Here is a 14,072-nt window from a genome sequence, read left to right on the forward strand (position 1 = left end):
AAATGGCGGATGGTAAAACGATAACATGCGAAATTGAAAAATATTGGTCTGAGTTTGCGACGATCTATGGCAAGAGGCAAGTGTCGCAACTTAATGTGATAAAAAGCATGCGATAATACAGAGTCTCCTTTTTAAAATGCTTTTATATTCATCTCGATACTATGATTTCTCGCTGAGATATGCGCATTTGAATAAAAAGGCAGTTTTTTAACTTAAATGCGCGTATTTCAGCGAAAAATCATCATATCAAGACGAGTAAAAAAGCATTTTAAAGGGGAGACTCTGTTCTATCGCATGCTTTTTATCCAATTAAGTTGCGATATTTGCCTCACGCCATGGATCATCGCAAACTTGGACCAATATTTCTCAATTTTGCATGCTCTCGCTTTGTTATACGCCATTTTGAAAAAAATTATCACGCAAAATTTTAATAAATCGATTCTTAAAGTAGACATTTGAAGCTTTAATTTCTTTTTTTAGAAACCTTTCTATCTTTATTACTCGCGTAGTTATTGTCATTGGAAGTTCAGTGATTTTTTGATAAATTTTAGGTGTACCGCTTTTTTTTCGAGTCAGTGTATTATATATATAAATCATTATGCTAGTTACTTTACTAGTTTGAAAAAAAATGGCGGACGTGAGAATACTCACTTTTATAGTGCCTTAATTTAACTCCCGCCATGGAGGTAAACGTCCAATAGAGCCATGGAAGTTTACTGGACCTTTAATGGATGTCTATGTGTTCGTGTTCGAGTGAACAGATCGTCGCGAACCTCGAATAATCAGTGAGAACCGCAGGATCTTGCTGAGAAGACTCAGGGACTGACAGAGTGGAAAGGAGAAATAGAGACAGAGAATCGGATCGAGTCGAATACGGAGAACAACGAGAGAGAGGGAGAGAGAGAGAAAGAGAACTCTTGAATATTAGATGTTGTATAAAGAGTCACTTAAATGATGTCCAAAATCAGTTCCGTTTATTGATCACAGTTTTCTTCACACATCGTCACTTTACGCGGGCGACAAACGTGAGCAGCGATCGCGAGCTCGAGATGGGTGAGCGGCGCAATCGTTCGCTTTTCGGTATCCACGCACGAATTGCAGTTGAGTGTCGGATTTCCCGCTGATCTTTCTTCAAATCGCTTTTAATTCGCGCGATATTATACTCGCGTGACTGTTTTCGCTTTTCTGACTTGAGTGCCGATCCCAGCGCGATCAATCGACAGCTCCAAGTCCCGGGAAGATGCGTGGCGCAGAATTTGACTTCTGCGTAAGTCATTATGCCCAAAAGTCGGGATCACATCATGATTTGCACGAGCAAATCACGAGGGAAACATCACACCGAGAACAGCTTACAATATAAAACTGAAAATTTGAGCGAGTCTTAACAATGTAACTTCCGCCATGGAGGTATACCTTCAATGGAGCCATGGAAGTTTACTGGATCCCTAATGGACGTCTATCTAACTTCCGCCATGGAGGTAAACCTCCAATGGAGTTAAGAAAGTTTACTAGACCTCTAATGGACGTTCATCTGACTTCCACCATGGACATAGACGTCCCATGAATCTATGGAGGTTTAATGGACGTCCATTGGACATCCACTGGATACCAATTTCTATGTGGGAAGAAACTGTATCTGTGAAAATTGATGGAGAACGTACGTTGATGCAAAAACGTCTTCTACCTTTAGACTTGAGGGGCCTTTACATCAAATTCATAGAAGAGAATCAAAATTATGATGTAGGTTTCAGCACATTCGCGAAGTTACGACCTAATCATTGTATTCTTACTGGAGTTAAAGGAACTTATTGTGTATGTGTTTGCACGAGCCACGAAAATTGTAAAATGATGCTGGAATCTATAAAAGTGGAGAAATTGACGAAAGAATCGGAAATGCCAATAAAAGACTATAAGGATTGTTTAAAGCTGTTAATGTGCCAGAAACCTACCCCAGCTTGCTACTTGGATGATTGTGATAGATGTCCTGGTACAGTTCCGTTTTCAGAAAATCTTTCAAAAATTCTGGATGATGCTTTAATTTTTGACGTACAATTTACTTCATGGACTGCGACGGATAAATTTACTCTATTGATTTGAACTCTGTCTACGCCGGAGTTTGTTGAAGAATTATGTGACAAACTCAAAACTCTCAAGCCTCATTCCTTCATAGTAAAAAAACAATCAGAATCTATGGAGCAGAAAAAGAAAAATCTCTCTAAAGATCAAATATTCGTTTTATTTGATTTTTCAGAAAATTATACTTTTATTGTCTAGAATGCATCACAAGCATTCCATTTCAATAACGATTAGTGTACGGTATTTCCGATTGTGTTTTATTACAAAGAAGGGACGACTCTAAAGCACAAAAGTATCGTGTTCTTATTGGATAGTTTGAAACATAATACGGCAGCAGTTGACATTATACAGTTCTCTCTAGTTCCTCATCTGAAGAATACCATCAAGAATCACAAGAAAATCATTTATTTTAGTGATGGAGTGAAACAACATTTTAAAAATCGATTTCAAGTGATTAACTTGGTTAATCATGAAAAAGACTTTGATGTAACTGCAGAGTGGCATTTTCATGCTATTGCTCATGGTAAAAATGCATGTGATGGTATTAGAGCAACGTTCAAAAGAGAAGCAAGTCGTGCCAGTCTACATCCAGACTTTCACGATAGCAGTTATTAAAACAGAAACTTGATCATTTTTGGGCAAGGTGGTCATCCGATGCTTACAATGGTACCAAGCTGTCTCCAAATGGTACCATCCTTCCAATGTCATCAAGGAAGGTACTCTAGTATTAATAAGCGATGAGCGCTATCCGCCAGGAAAATGGCCACTTGCTCGGGTGACCCAGCTGTATCCAGGCCCAGACGGACTGACCAGAGTTGTCGATGTGAAGACAGCTACTTTCACATACAAGCGACCTGTCTAAATTGTGTGTTTTGCAAGTGGATCCTGAAGCGATTTATTTGACAGATGCTTTGTCGAAGGCGGGCGGAAATGTATAAAAAAGCTTTCTGCATTATCGGCCTTATTTCCAAAACGAATTAGAGTGTGGGTGCGGCGCCGCGGGCGGCCGCGGAGCGCGGCGATCATCTGCCGATCGTCGAGCGAGCGAAGTTCAAGTTGGCTTTGAATTGTGTCTGTCACTCTACTTTTCGACTCTTGCATTCATAAGTTATTATTTGATTCTCAACTTCCTATTGTGGTATTTGGGTGGCTACGTCTAATTGGGGACGTGTCACGGTGCATTTCCTGCCATCAAGGTCTAATTGGGGATCTGCCGAAAAGCGCGGACGCGCGAAGAGCGCACACGCTATTGTTCTCTTGCTCATAGCAACGGTAAGCGCATGCTATCACGCTTATGCTATCTCTGTCTATTTTTTTTGCCGCAAGGTGATAGAATCCTTGTTTGACTCTCTTCCTTTACATTTTTTGAACCATTACCTTCTTAAAACAATGACAAGGACGCACAAGATCTAAGACATCGCAGCAAGCCGAATCGCCATTTTAAGACGTCTCGGAGTTAAGGACGACGCCATCACGCATCCATTACATCGGAGCAGCCCCTCTTTCTTTCCCGGAAATCCGTGACTCCTTCCCAACACCTTCGATTCCCGCTTTAACACACGCAATTGTATTGTATTGGAAATCTGCTAATACATGTAAACTTTACTTTGTTTGCAATGTACAACATGGGTTAGCGACTTCAATAGGGTGGGTGCGGGAGGGGGAGGCAAAGGCCTCCCTTTGCACCCCTCCGTGTGTGCGTGCGTGCGTGCGTGCGTGCGTGCGTGCGTGCGTGCGTGCGTGCGAGCGTGCGTGCGTGTGTGTGTGTGTGTGTGTGTGTGCAAACCACACGGGTTTGCGTTTCTGCACCACATGGGTTTGCGACTTTTCACGCAAAATTTTGTGGTGTACACCTTTGCGGTGTACAAATTTGTGGTGTACAAATTTTACGTATCCAATTGCACGGTGTATATTTTTATCATGTCCAAATTGTAATTTGTCCAGAATTTATTTTTCCTGTGTACAAAATTACTGTGTCCAAAATTCCTGTGTCGAAATGAACCGTGTTCATTTGAAACGTGTACATTATTTTGTGTCCATTTGCACCGTGTCCATTTGCACTGTATCCAATTATATTGTGTCCAAGTGAAGGCCACTCAGCCGATCTATGCGCTGGAGATCGAAGCGCACGCGCCTGCGCGAAGACCCGAGCCGGCCGCGGTGGGACCGGAACTCGGCACTGTTCGGCGAGCCACGTACTGGAAAGAAGCTACTCCAGTAGGACCAACCCTGGTGATCCAACAGATTCTGTAAGGCCATTACTCGGCAGCCACTACGGATTTTCGTAAGTTTCGAGTAAGGCGGTCGGCTTCCGTGCGGATTCGGACGAAGAATACCGTGTTTTGCGTTACCGGTAATTTGGTAGTTCGTTGCCGTTCTTGTTGTGTTACCGTGGGATGTTAGTATTAGAAATTAGAGTTTTGCGCCGCACGGGACGTCGTATTGACCGGCCCCGAACTTTAATTAATTATTACGTCCCCCTCGAATTGCTTTGGTCTCGAATTAGTCCAAACTAATTGTAATTTATCACGTTTGCCGTTACCGTAAGATTAATTTAGAACTGTTGCGAGAAGAATCGTTGTTCTTCTGCCATTTACCGTGGTTTATAGTCTGTACATTTCTCGAGGATGATTGTTGTCTCGATTGTACGGGTAGAAAGAGAACACATTTCTACACGAATTCGGCATCCTGGATATCGGCGAAATTATTATTGTTTTCGTCTGTGGATTATTACTTTGCTCATTCCAAATATATTGTTACATTGTTAATGTACCGTGTTTCGAACACTTGAATAATATCGGTTGTTTCCGACTGTTACCTCAATCGTTAACTACTTAAAATATATTTTCATCATTATTCAACTCTTGAAATATTGTGTACGACTTTTATTTTGCGACCCACCCCGCTTCGAAATCTCCTTACGATTTATTTGAAAACTACACCCTTCTATCGCCTCAAGAGCTACCGGCACTCTTAACGCTTTTCTGTTACCGAACTATTGTGTGGCGCAGATTCCGTGCCTGGCGCCCAAAATATATAAGATTTTGTAGATACCGTCTTTGCGAATTACCGATATCGTTGAGAAAGCGTTACCAGTTAATATTAGTATAATATTAGTAATATTAGTAATAATATTAGTAGTCGTTACCGATTAATTGGATGTAGTCCCTTCAGAGCTGGCGGTTTCCGAAGGAAAGCCTCGTCGCAATATAAAGCATAATACATAATGTAATTCATAACGCAAGTAATTAGCTCACAGTCTACAAGACTAGTTTTTTAATAATTTCATTACACATTTTATTTGTCATATAAAGCATCATATACAATATTATCCAAAGCGTAAGCAATTAGCTCGCACTCTACGAGACAAGTTCTATCATATTTTTCGCGCAATAATTTTACAGCGTCGCTTTTATTAGTGATATGGTTTTGATGCAAAATAGTAATAAACTTCTTATATTTATCACTCGCGCTATATGTATTTTGATGCATTTAATGGCATACATATATAGTCGACACAATCTTCAAGTTCGAATAGGAACAGTAAGGCTTTATGTATATATAATTATATGTGTCCGTTTGTTACTGTGTCCGTTTCACTCAGCTTGCTGTGGGTTAGGCGACAATTTTCCCAAAAGTAGAGGGGATACGGTTGGTACCAAAATCTCTAGATGACATGATTTTAATTTTTGTGGATTGGTAGCATCGTTTCAGTAGTAAGTCTGATTATTGTGCAGCCTTTTTGACTTATGTGCGCGCGAGTAACAATAAATATCGCATAATTGTAATAAATTAAATTGTTAATGTAAAGTACATTATAGTATTTCATTAAAATAAAATTAAAGGAAAATGATTAATAAAATAAGTGCGCAAAACATAATAAGTTAAATAAGTGAAAACGTAAAGTGAACAAGGTAAACAATAAAATATAAAAAACAATTATTATATTTATATGTATGTGTATAAATACATATGCATAGGTGAACAAATAATTATTATATGTAATAAAATAATTTTAATTTTTCAGAAATTTGGCATGTCTTATTAATTATCATGTTGTGACATAAAATTCTTGACGCTGAAACCAATATGCCACTGGAATAAACAAATATATATATAAATATATATCAGATAAGTATAATTAATATTTACAAAAAATAATTTAAACAAAGATAATATCCATGTGCTTTTGTAATTATATTTTATTATTGAATCGATTCTTTTCTTTAATTTCTTTTTTCAGCTTTTGACTTACAGAAAATTAACAGCTGGAGACCAATTTTCTGTGAAGTAGGATTGTCAAATTCTGAGAATGCTATATCCTTGAGTGCAGCCTGAGTGAAGCACATATTGAAATCACATCCTAACATTAAATATTCAAATTAAATATTAAATCTGTCATATCTGTCATTATAACATTGGGACAACAAACTGAAAAACAGGTTCGTAAAATTAATATTTAACATTATTTTTTGTTTGTCATATAGTCTGTTGATACTGATATAAGTTTCTCATCTTTCAGCAAACAGAATTTGTTGCCTCTATTTGTCTCCGCAACAAGTTGTTATTAAGTTTGGAGATCAGATATGGCAAGGTTTTTTTAAGAATTGGTTTTTACTGGAGGCTTTATCCATGAACACTTTATTGATCATGAATATATATTTGTTATAGATCAGTTCAATAGATGCGAGAAACATGAAACTTGTAGTTAACTAATATTTTTATAAATAAATATACCCAGACAGCACATGTAGATTATGAGAACGATAATAGGATATTGCGAAAGTATATTGCAATATTCGTATAATATTAGAGATACGTCTGTGATATGGCGAGTATATACTCATAACGTACTATGTCCGCGTTGCCTTATCCCATAGAATTTCGCTGGCAGTTTATGAGAATATACCGAATATATCTTAAGAATGTTATACGTATGTCTAAAGTATATCTTCAGTATATTCACAATATGTCTACAGTATGTTCACATTATATGGGCTCATGCATAATGAGAGGAATAAGGAACAAGGAATTAAACATACAGAATTAGCAAGAAGAAATAAGAAGAAGAATTAATCATTTCGCACATCAGGAAGCTATCGCAAAAAATGAAGCGTAATATCTGTTGAATATGCTGGGGTGCTTTGGGAAATTATGCTCAGATAATTGTAGGTTATAACCTAAATAATATATGTATATATACAATATATATATATTATTATAGTTTACGTTACTATATTATATCTTATGTACATACCAGAGTTATCTGGGCGTAATTCCTGAGAAAACCACGTTGTCCGTGAGTTCGTGTTCGCACGTTCACACCCTACACTTCACCACGTGTCTGCATCACACGGCAGACGAAAATGCGTAACGTTACAGATCATAGATAGCGTTGACATGATTCACTTTCGATATTACGTGGATATTTTGGAAATATGTGATAGATATACATGAGATATATCATAGGATATTTTACGGATGTTTTGAGTATATTAGATATAATCTCAGTATATTCGGTAGGAGTTGCGAAGTTCAGTCGCTATATTCTAAGTTTATCTTGAGGATATATCAAAATGACATTCTACTGAGACGTTATATGAATGTTTTACGTATATTCGGTATGATCACAGTACATTACGTATGAGAGTATAATATTCGTACGATATCTGGTGCTGTCTGGGTAAATTTACAGTTTTTTTCCCGATTTTTACATATGCAAAATAACATGTGGAATAACTTATAGAAATATGTTTTTGCTCTGTTCTTTTGATAAAGCTAAATTATACCTCAGACAAAACGCAATATTTATAAAATATTTATAATATTTATTTAAATATTTTATAAATATTTATCCAAATATTTTATAAATATTTTTGTGGTCTTAGATTTGACAAATCATAAAGATTTATCATAAATATTATAAAAATATTTATGAAATATTTATAATATTTATTTAAATATTTTATAAATATTTATCTAAATATTTTATAAATATTTTTGTGGTCTTAGATTTGACAAATCATAAAGATTTATCATAAATATTATAAAAATATTTATGAAATATTTATAAATATTTACAAAATATTACTTATACAAATCTTTATCTTTTATATATATATATATATATATATATATATATATATATAGCATAAATATTATATAAAATATTTAAGCTATATTTTAATATGTTGAATAAAGATTTTTTCTTCGTATATATAAAATATGTGTAAAATATTTATATAATATTTTGAAAAAATAAATATTAATAAATATTAATAAATATTTATCATAAATATTATGTGCTGCCTGGGATGATTCTAAAATATTGATAGTATTAATTATATAAAATATTATATTAATTTTAATAATGTTGTTTATTAACCAATCTTTAAATAATGATTAATAGTTATAGGTAGCAAGGTGTCCACTAGACCTCAATAATTCGTCATTTGAGGTCAAATCGTCAATTATTACAAAGAATTATAGTTAACGTCAGTAATTAGTCACTAATAAAATCTTATTAATACGTCGTAAAATGATCAATTAACTGACGTTATTAATTAGTCAAGAATATGACGTCGGAAATACATTGTAGGATGGATAAATGACTGACGTAATTAATAGGTCAAAAAATGACGTTACTATTACGTCTTAATTTGGTAACATGACGTCCGCGACCTTAAATGACAAATTATTGACGTCGTATTAACGTCATCTTGCTACCTGGGAAGAGTCTGGGCAACGTTGTCAGTAATCTTATTGGTGCCGACAAAGTATGGCGGAACCAATAGGGTGTCTCGAATTAATACTTTGCTCGCGGTATTATTCAACTAGTAGGAACCGAACAATAGGAAACAAATTTATTTTTAAAAGTTTTATTTGTATAAAAATAAAAACAATATAATTTTACATAAAAGATAACATTATTTAATAGCAGCATGTCTAGCCATAGTTTTGCTGCTATAAATTATATTTTTTAATCGTCCTTTTTTGCAATCAATCTTTATGCGAAATGAAATAAAACGTTTCATTATTTTATTAAATAAATTGCAACAAGTTCACAGCGTGTCACAGCAAATATTATCTATTTTGAAACTAAAAAATGTTATTAAATTACAATTTTGGTTTCTAATATAGGGTAAATACCTTCTTATAATAATTTCCATTTCATAAAAATAATTGTAAGTTGCTTCGTTAACAAAAAACAATGTTTGTGACATCTATAACATTTTAAATATAGTAATTTTGAATACTTTTTAATATTAGCATCAAATGTTTTAGATCTAGCTGAATTAATGCAAGTTTTACAAACTGTAGGCAATTTGGAAATTTTATGAATAATACCCAGCAAGAGCATATAATATATTTAAGTGTACATTGTCTAAACAAATCGATATTTTATCAATATAAGCAGGAGTTTCAGGAATTTCATTTGGTATATTACAATTCTCATTTCTTTTCCTATTTTCTAAAAAATTAACAACGAATCCACTTTCATCTTGTTCGTAATTAGTGTCGTTTACAACTTGTAAATATTGTGAAATGCTATATATCTTTAAGCTTTGTTTGAATTGTAATGCATTGGCGGCAGGAAATTTTTTTCGTATGTTTGAAAATACATTTTCAATACAATCTTGAGTAAATCTTGTTCCCAACACAAATGATGATTCTCGTTTATTAATTCAATAATTTGTCAGTTCTATGAGAGATGTAGTAGTGATCATAATACCGCATTGTTTAAAATGTCCATCTTATCCGATTTTAATATTACGAAATAAATGAACAACTGATTTCAAAAACTCTATATTCTGAGTAAATATCCGTTGCGATTTTTCTTCTCCTTTTATTTTTCCTAATGCAGTTGAACAAGTTCGAGAAGTAATCAAATTGAACCATTTTGACACAATTTTAATAAATACGGCAGTTACTTTATACTCGCTTTTGTTACGTTCTTCTCCTAAAAATCTTAATGCACTACTAACATCTCTGTTATACAAATTGGTTGCCTTACTAACTTTCATTTTATTGAAATTAGTAATAGTAACAGTATCTCTATCTATTCTTGGTGCTAATTTGAATGTAAAATTTTCTTGCTCAGTTACTAACTCTTCGACATGTAAATATTGAACAACGGATGAAGATAATTCATATATTTCTGCGAAATTCGGTGGCAATGTTATAACTTTATTTTTCACTAACATAGTACGAAGATTTTTTAAGAGATGTGGAGCATCGGCAAAAAAAACAATTTTCGGCTGTTATCTAGTGGATGTGGTACCGAGTTTTTTATTTTTGAATATTTTGATGTAGATATATGGTCGAAAGCTTTCCACATGGCTTGATTAGCTACTCCCATGTCAGATGAAATACTGTGGACTTGAAGACCTATAAATTCGGCTTTTTCAATTATTTTAAGAATAATTTCTCTTAAAATTGCACCGTCAAACCCGTCAGGAGTGTAATAATATGTCACAATTTGTTTCCATCGTATAAATATACCACAAATCATAAACACCATACCATGCGTAGTAAAAGGCTTCAACCCTATAAATATACATGCAATCATGCAAATAAATTAATAGATTGAAATGAGATAAGAGCTGAAAAATGAGATAATGTAAAAAACACAGTCAAAGAAAATATAATATGTACAGTAGTGGTCATTAATACCTTCACGCCGTTTTCCACTTTTAATTCAATTAAAAGTTGCATTAAGATTAAATTAAGTTAAATTAAATTAAATTAAGTTAAACTAAGTTAAATTAAAAATTAATTTTTAAAGGACTTATTTATTAATTAGATTGTTGTAATTGTTAAAAATTATATTACTCTAAATAACAAATCAAGTACAATATGGATCATCTCTCCAATAAATTTGGTTTTATTTATAAATTAAGTTTACCTAAAATAGCAAAAAAATATTGTTTTTATAAGAGAAAATATTATTTTTACAATTATAAAAAATTAATAAAATTAATTTATTTAAAATTAACTAAGTTAAATTAAAAGACATTAAATTTTTAACATTAATATTTAACTTTTAAACTTTTTAACTAATTACTCCAATCCTGATAATGTTTCTAATCAAACAATTTACCTAATTTATTGGGAATTGTAGCATAGCCTATAGTGTGTTTAGTACTAGGATCTATATGTTCACCTAGTGTTATACTCATCTCATCAACACAAATCATGCAATCTGTTTGTCGTTAATCTGGAAAACTCAATACCTTCTCCCTTAATAAGTCAAAAATATTATCACAAATTTTATCTTCAAAAGCAATGGATTCTAAGCGTCTGCGCAGAGTACGAGTTGAAGGCAAAGGAATAGATTGAGATAATAATTCCTCATATCCATTATGTCCACATGCATGCTTCAACCGTAGTGCCTTTTTAACGGTTTCGTTTGTCCATTGACATACAAAAGAAGTACGGCGCCCTTTGCAATATTTAGCTTCAAGAAACTTTATTTGATCTTTATAAAATACATGACGTAACAAATCCTGTGCTAAAAAAGACGTTTGTCCTCTAGACAACTTATTAAAATTCCTCAATTGTCGTACACGCTGTAGAAGAATTCTCTTTGTTTTCAAAATTTTATGAATAATAGTATTTGCTGTCTGTAGTTTTTTGTTTGCTTCATCCAGTTTTCTTTCCAAGTCTTTCATAGTATCATTGTCATTTGCAAGTGTCAAGTTACAGTCAGATAAAATATTCATTTCATCTTTATATTTTCCCGCAACATTTCTACATCATTCACTGCATTTGTATTGATGTCTGTGGAAAGTCGTTTTGATGAAGATGTAGAAGGAACCTCGAAAACATCATTTGAGGGTGTTGTGTTTCCGTCATGCATCTATGAAAATTAAAACTATTTTAAAATTTCTTTTACAATGACGCCATTAAAAACTGCAATTTAAATCAATACATACAGTATGTGCATTTTTTTCTACAGTTGGAACGTCTTTATTTTTAAGAGAACAAAAAATTGTCGGAATGGCATTGGCTTTTATTTTTTTTTTCCATCTACTTGTTCTTTTTCCCACATTTCTGCTGAAAAGTGAATCTGCAAACGTTATGCAAAATTACCATTATATTCATATTTTTAATCATACAATTTATTACTTACTTCGCATACAAATGAGTTTTTTGTTGGTTGCCACTTTGGCGATTCATTGCCCCTATGGTTATTTATATTTTCTATCTATATTGCCCTCCGAATCACGTTCGATGGGATTTTTCTTATCGAGAAACCCTTTTCAGTACAATTTGAACAATTAGGAACGCAGCAGCCAGGCATTTTCTACAAAATTTATGTAATTTATAATAAACATTAAATACAAATACAATATTAAAGGTTAGGAATTATGATTTTCATAATCATGCATTATATCATGCATTACAATGTTTCTTTTTTCTATATATTTCTCTTTATTTTTTATAATATTATGTTTTAATTGTTTATGCCTTTATAAATCCTTACACAGTAACATATCACTATCACTGTTTATTAATCTGTGTCACTATTGTTTACGACGCCATGTTTTGTCGAACTAGAAATGTTGTCCAGACTCTTATTATAGGGACTCTAGGGGCACCTAGCATGTCCGATCCACCGAAAGAAGACCGCGTGGCGATAGTATTCACCCCTGTTCTCGAGGGCATAGGCGGATTGAGCACTAACGCCCTGTCGATCATGAAGATACCCCCGTTCTGGAGGGAGGATCCAGCCTTATGGTTCACCCAGATCAAGATAGCTTTCGAGGTATCACGAATATCGAACGATAAGACGAAATTCACGTACACCGTCTTACACGTGGACCAGGCAGTGATGCCTTTTGTCTCAGACATAGTTCGCCAATCATCGGAAGACGGTAAATACGATACATTAAAAAATAGAATTATATCCGCCTTTGACGAAACGACCGAATCCAAGCTGAGAAAAATGCTTCGCGGACGCGAGCTCGGCAATGAGAAACCATCGCATTTCCTTCAATGGATGCGGAATCTATCTGGCGATCAAATCAGCAGCGATGTGCTTCGCACCCTTTTCCTAGAGCACATGCCGCAGAACGTTCGCGGAATCCTAGCGGCATCTTCTAGTCAAGACGTGTTGCAGTTAGCGGCTTTGGCGGACAAAGTTACAAAGGCGCTGAACGAGACCAACCAAATAATGGCGGTAGCCACCAGCAATACGGCACCCGAGCAGCGACCATCCCCGCCCAACGAGGGAATGGCAAATCAGCTAAAGGCGCTGGAAGAACAAGTAGCGGCCCTGAGCCTGCAGTTGCGACGAAGTCACGAACGCGGACGCAGCCACAGCCAAAGAAGTAGATCTGGCCCGCGACGCAGTTCATCACGATCAAAAGAGCGCGTCGTAAGTGTGGGCACGTGCTACTACCATAGGAAATTCGGCGCGCAGGCGCATTGCTGCAGAAAGCCATGCGACTGGAAGACGCCCTCACCACCAGCGAAGGAAAACTAAAGCAGCCGACGGATGTCGAGGCGGCCGCCGCCGGCGGATACCAAAGCTGCCGACTAACAATAGCGGACAAGGTAACAACGATCCAATTTTTAATCAATACAGGCGCGAACGTGTCCATAATACCAAGGAAATTATTCGCAAAATGAGCACTCTCGAACGTACTTAAGTTGTACGCTGCAAACGGTACGACCATCGATACTTACGGCGAGAAATATCTTATATTAAATCTAGGATTAAGACGCCCGTATTCATGGTCATTTATTATAGCAGATACCAAACACGCGATAATAAGTGCTGATTTCCTGGGCCATCACTGCTTGCTAGTAGACCTCACAAACCGAAGACTAATAGATAAACAAACCTCTCTCAACGTTCAAGGCCGAGCATAATGACGGGCAACGCGCAAACCCTTTCTACGATCCAACCCACGTGTAAATTCAACGAACTATTCAAAGAATTCGGAGACGTCACACGAGCTACGCCGAAGAAAGCAACAGGAGAAGAAGTA

The 14,072-nt window shown here is 35.1% G+C and overlaps 2 protein-coding genes across 3 annotated transcripts in view; one reads left to right on the top strand and one right to left on the bottom strand.

Moving 5' to 3' along the window:
- Positions 1-11,528: 11,528 nt before the first annotated feature.
- LOC105836408 overlaps positions 11,529-14,072 on the bottom strand; it is a 198,634-nt gene continuing 196,090 nt past the window's right edge. For both annotated transcript variants that reach the window (XM_036292773.1, XM_036292752.1), the window contains 3 exons: positions 12,209-12,382; positions 12,012-12,145; positions 11,529-11,935 (listed from right to left, as the gene is read on the bottom strand). The gene's annotated coding sequence lies outside the window, so the exon portion shown is untranslated. The remainder of the gene's footprint in view (positions 11,936-12,011; positions 12,146-12,208; positions 12,383-14,072) is intronic.
- Positions 12,620-13,564, top strand: LOC105829697. Its single transcript, XM_012668738.1, has one exon. It carries the CDS (start codon positions 12,620-12,622, stop codon positions 13,562-13,564), a length of 945 nt encoding a protein of 314 aa, XP_012524192.1.

This window comes from Monomorium pharaonis, chromosome 1 (assembly GCF_013373865.1).
Source record: "Monomorium pharaonis isolate MP-MQ-018 chromosome 1, ASM1337386v2, whole genome shotgun sequence".
Classification (NCBI taxonomy): domain Eukaryota; kingdom Metazoa; phylum Arthropoda; class Insecta; order Hymenoptera; family Formicidae; genus Monomorium; species Monomorium pharaonis.

What these genes read in the sequence shown, in the direction of transcription:
- LOC105829697 (XM_012668738.1), top strand. Translation starts at nt 12,620, where the DNA reads ATGTTTTGTCGAACTAGAAATGTTGTCCAGACTCTTATTATAGGGACT.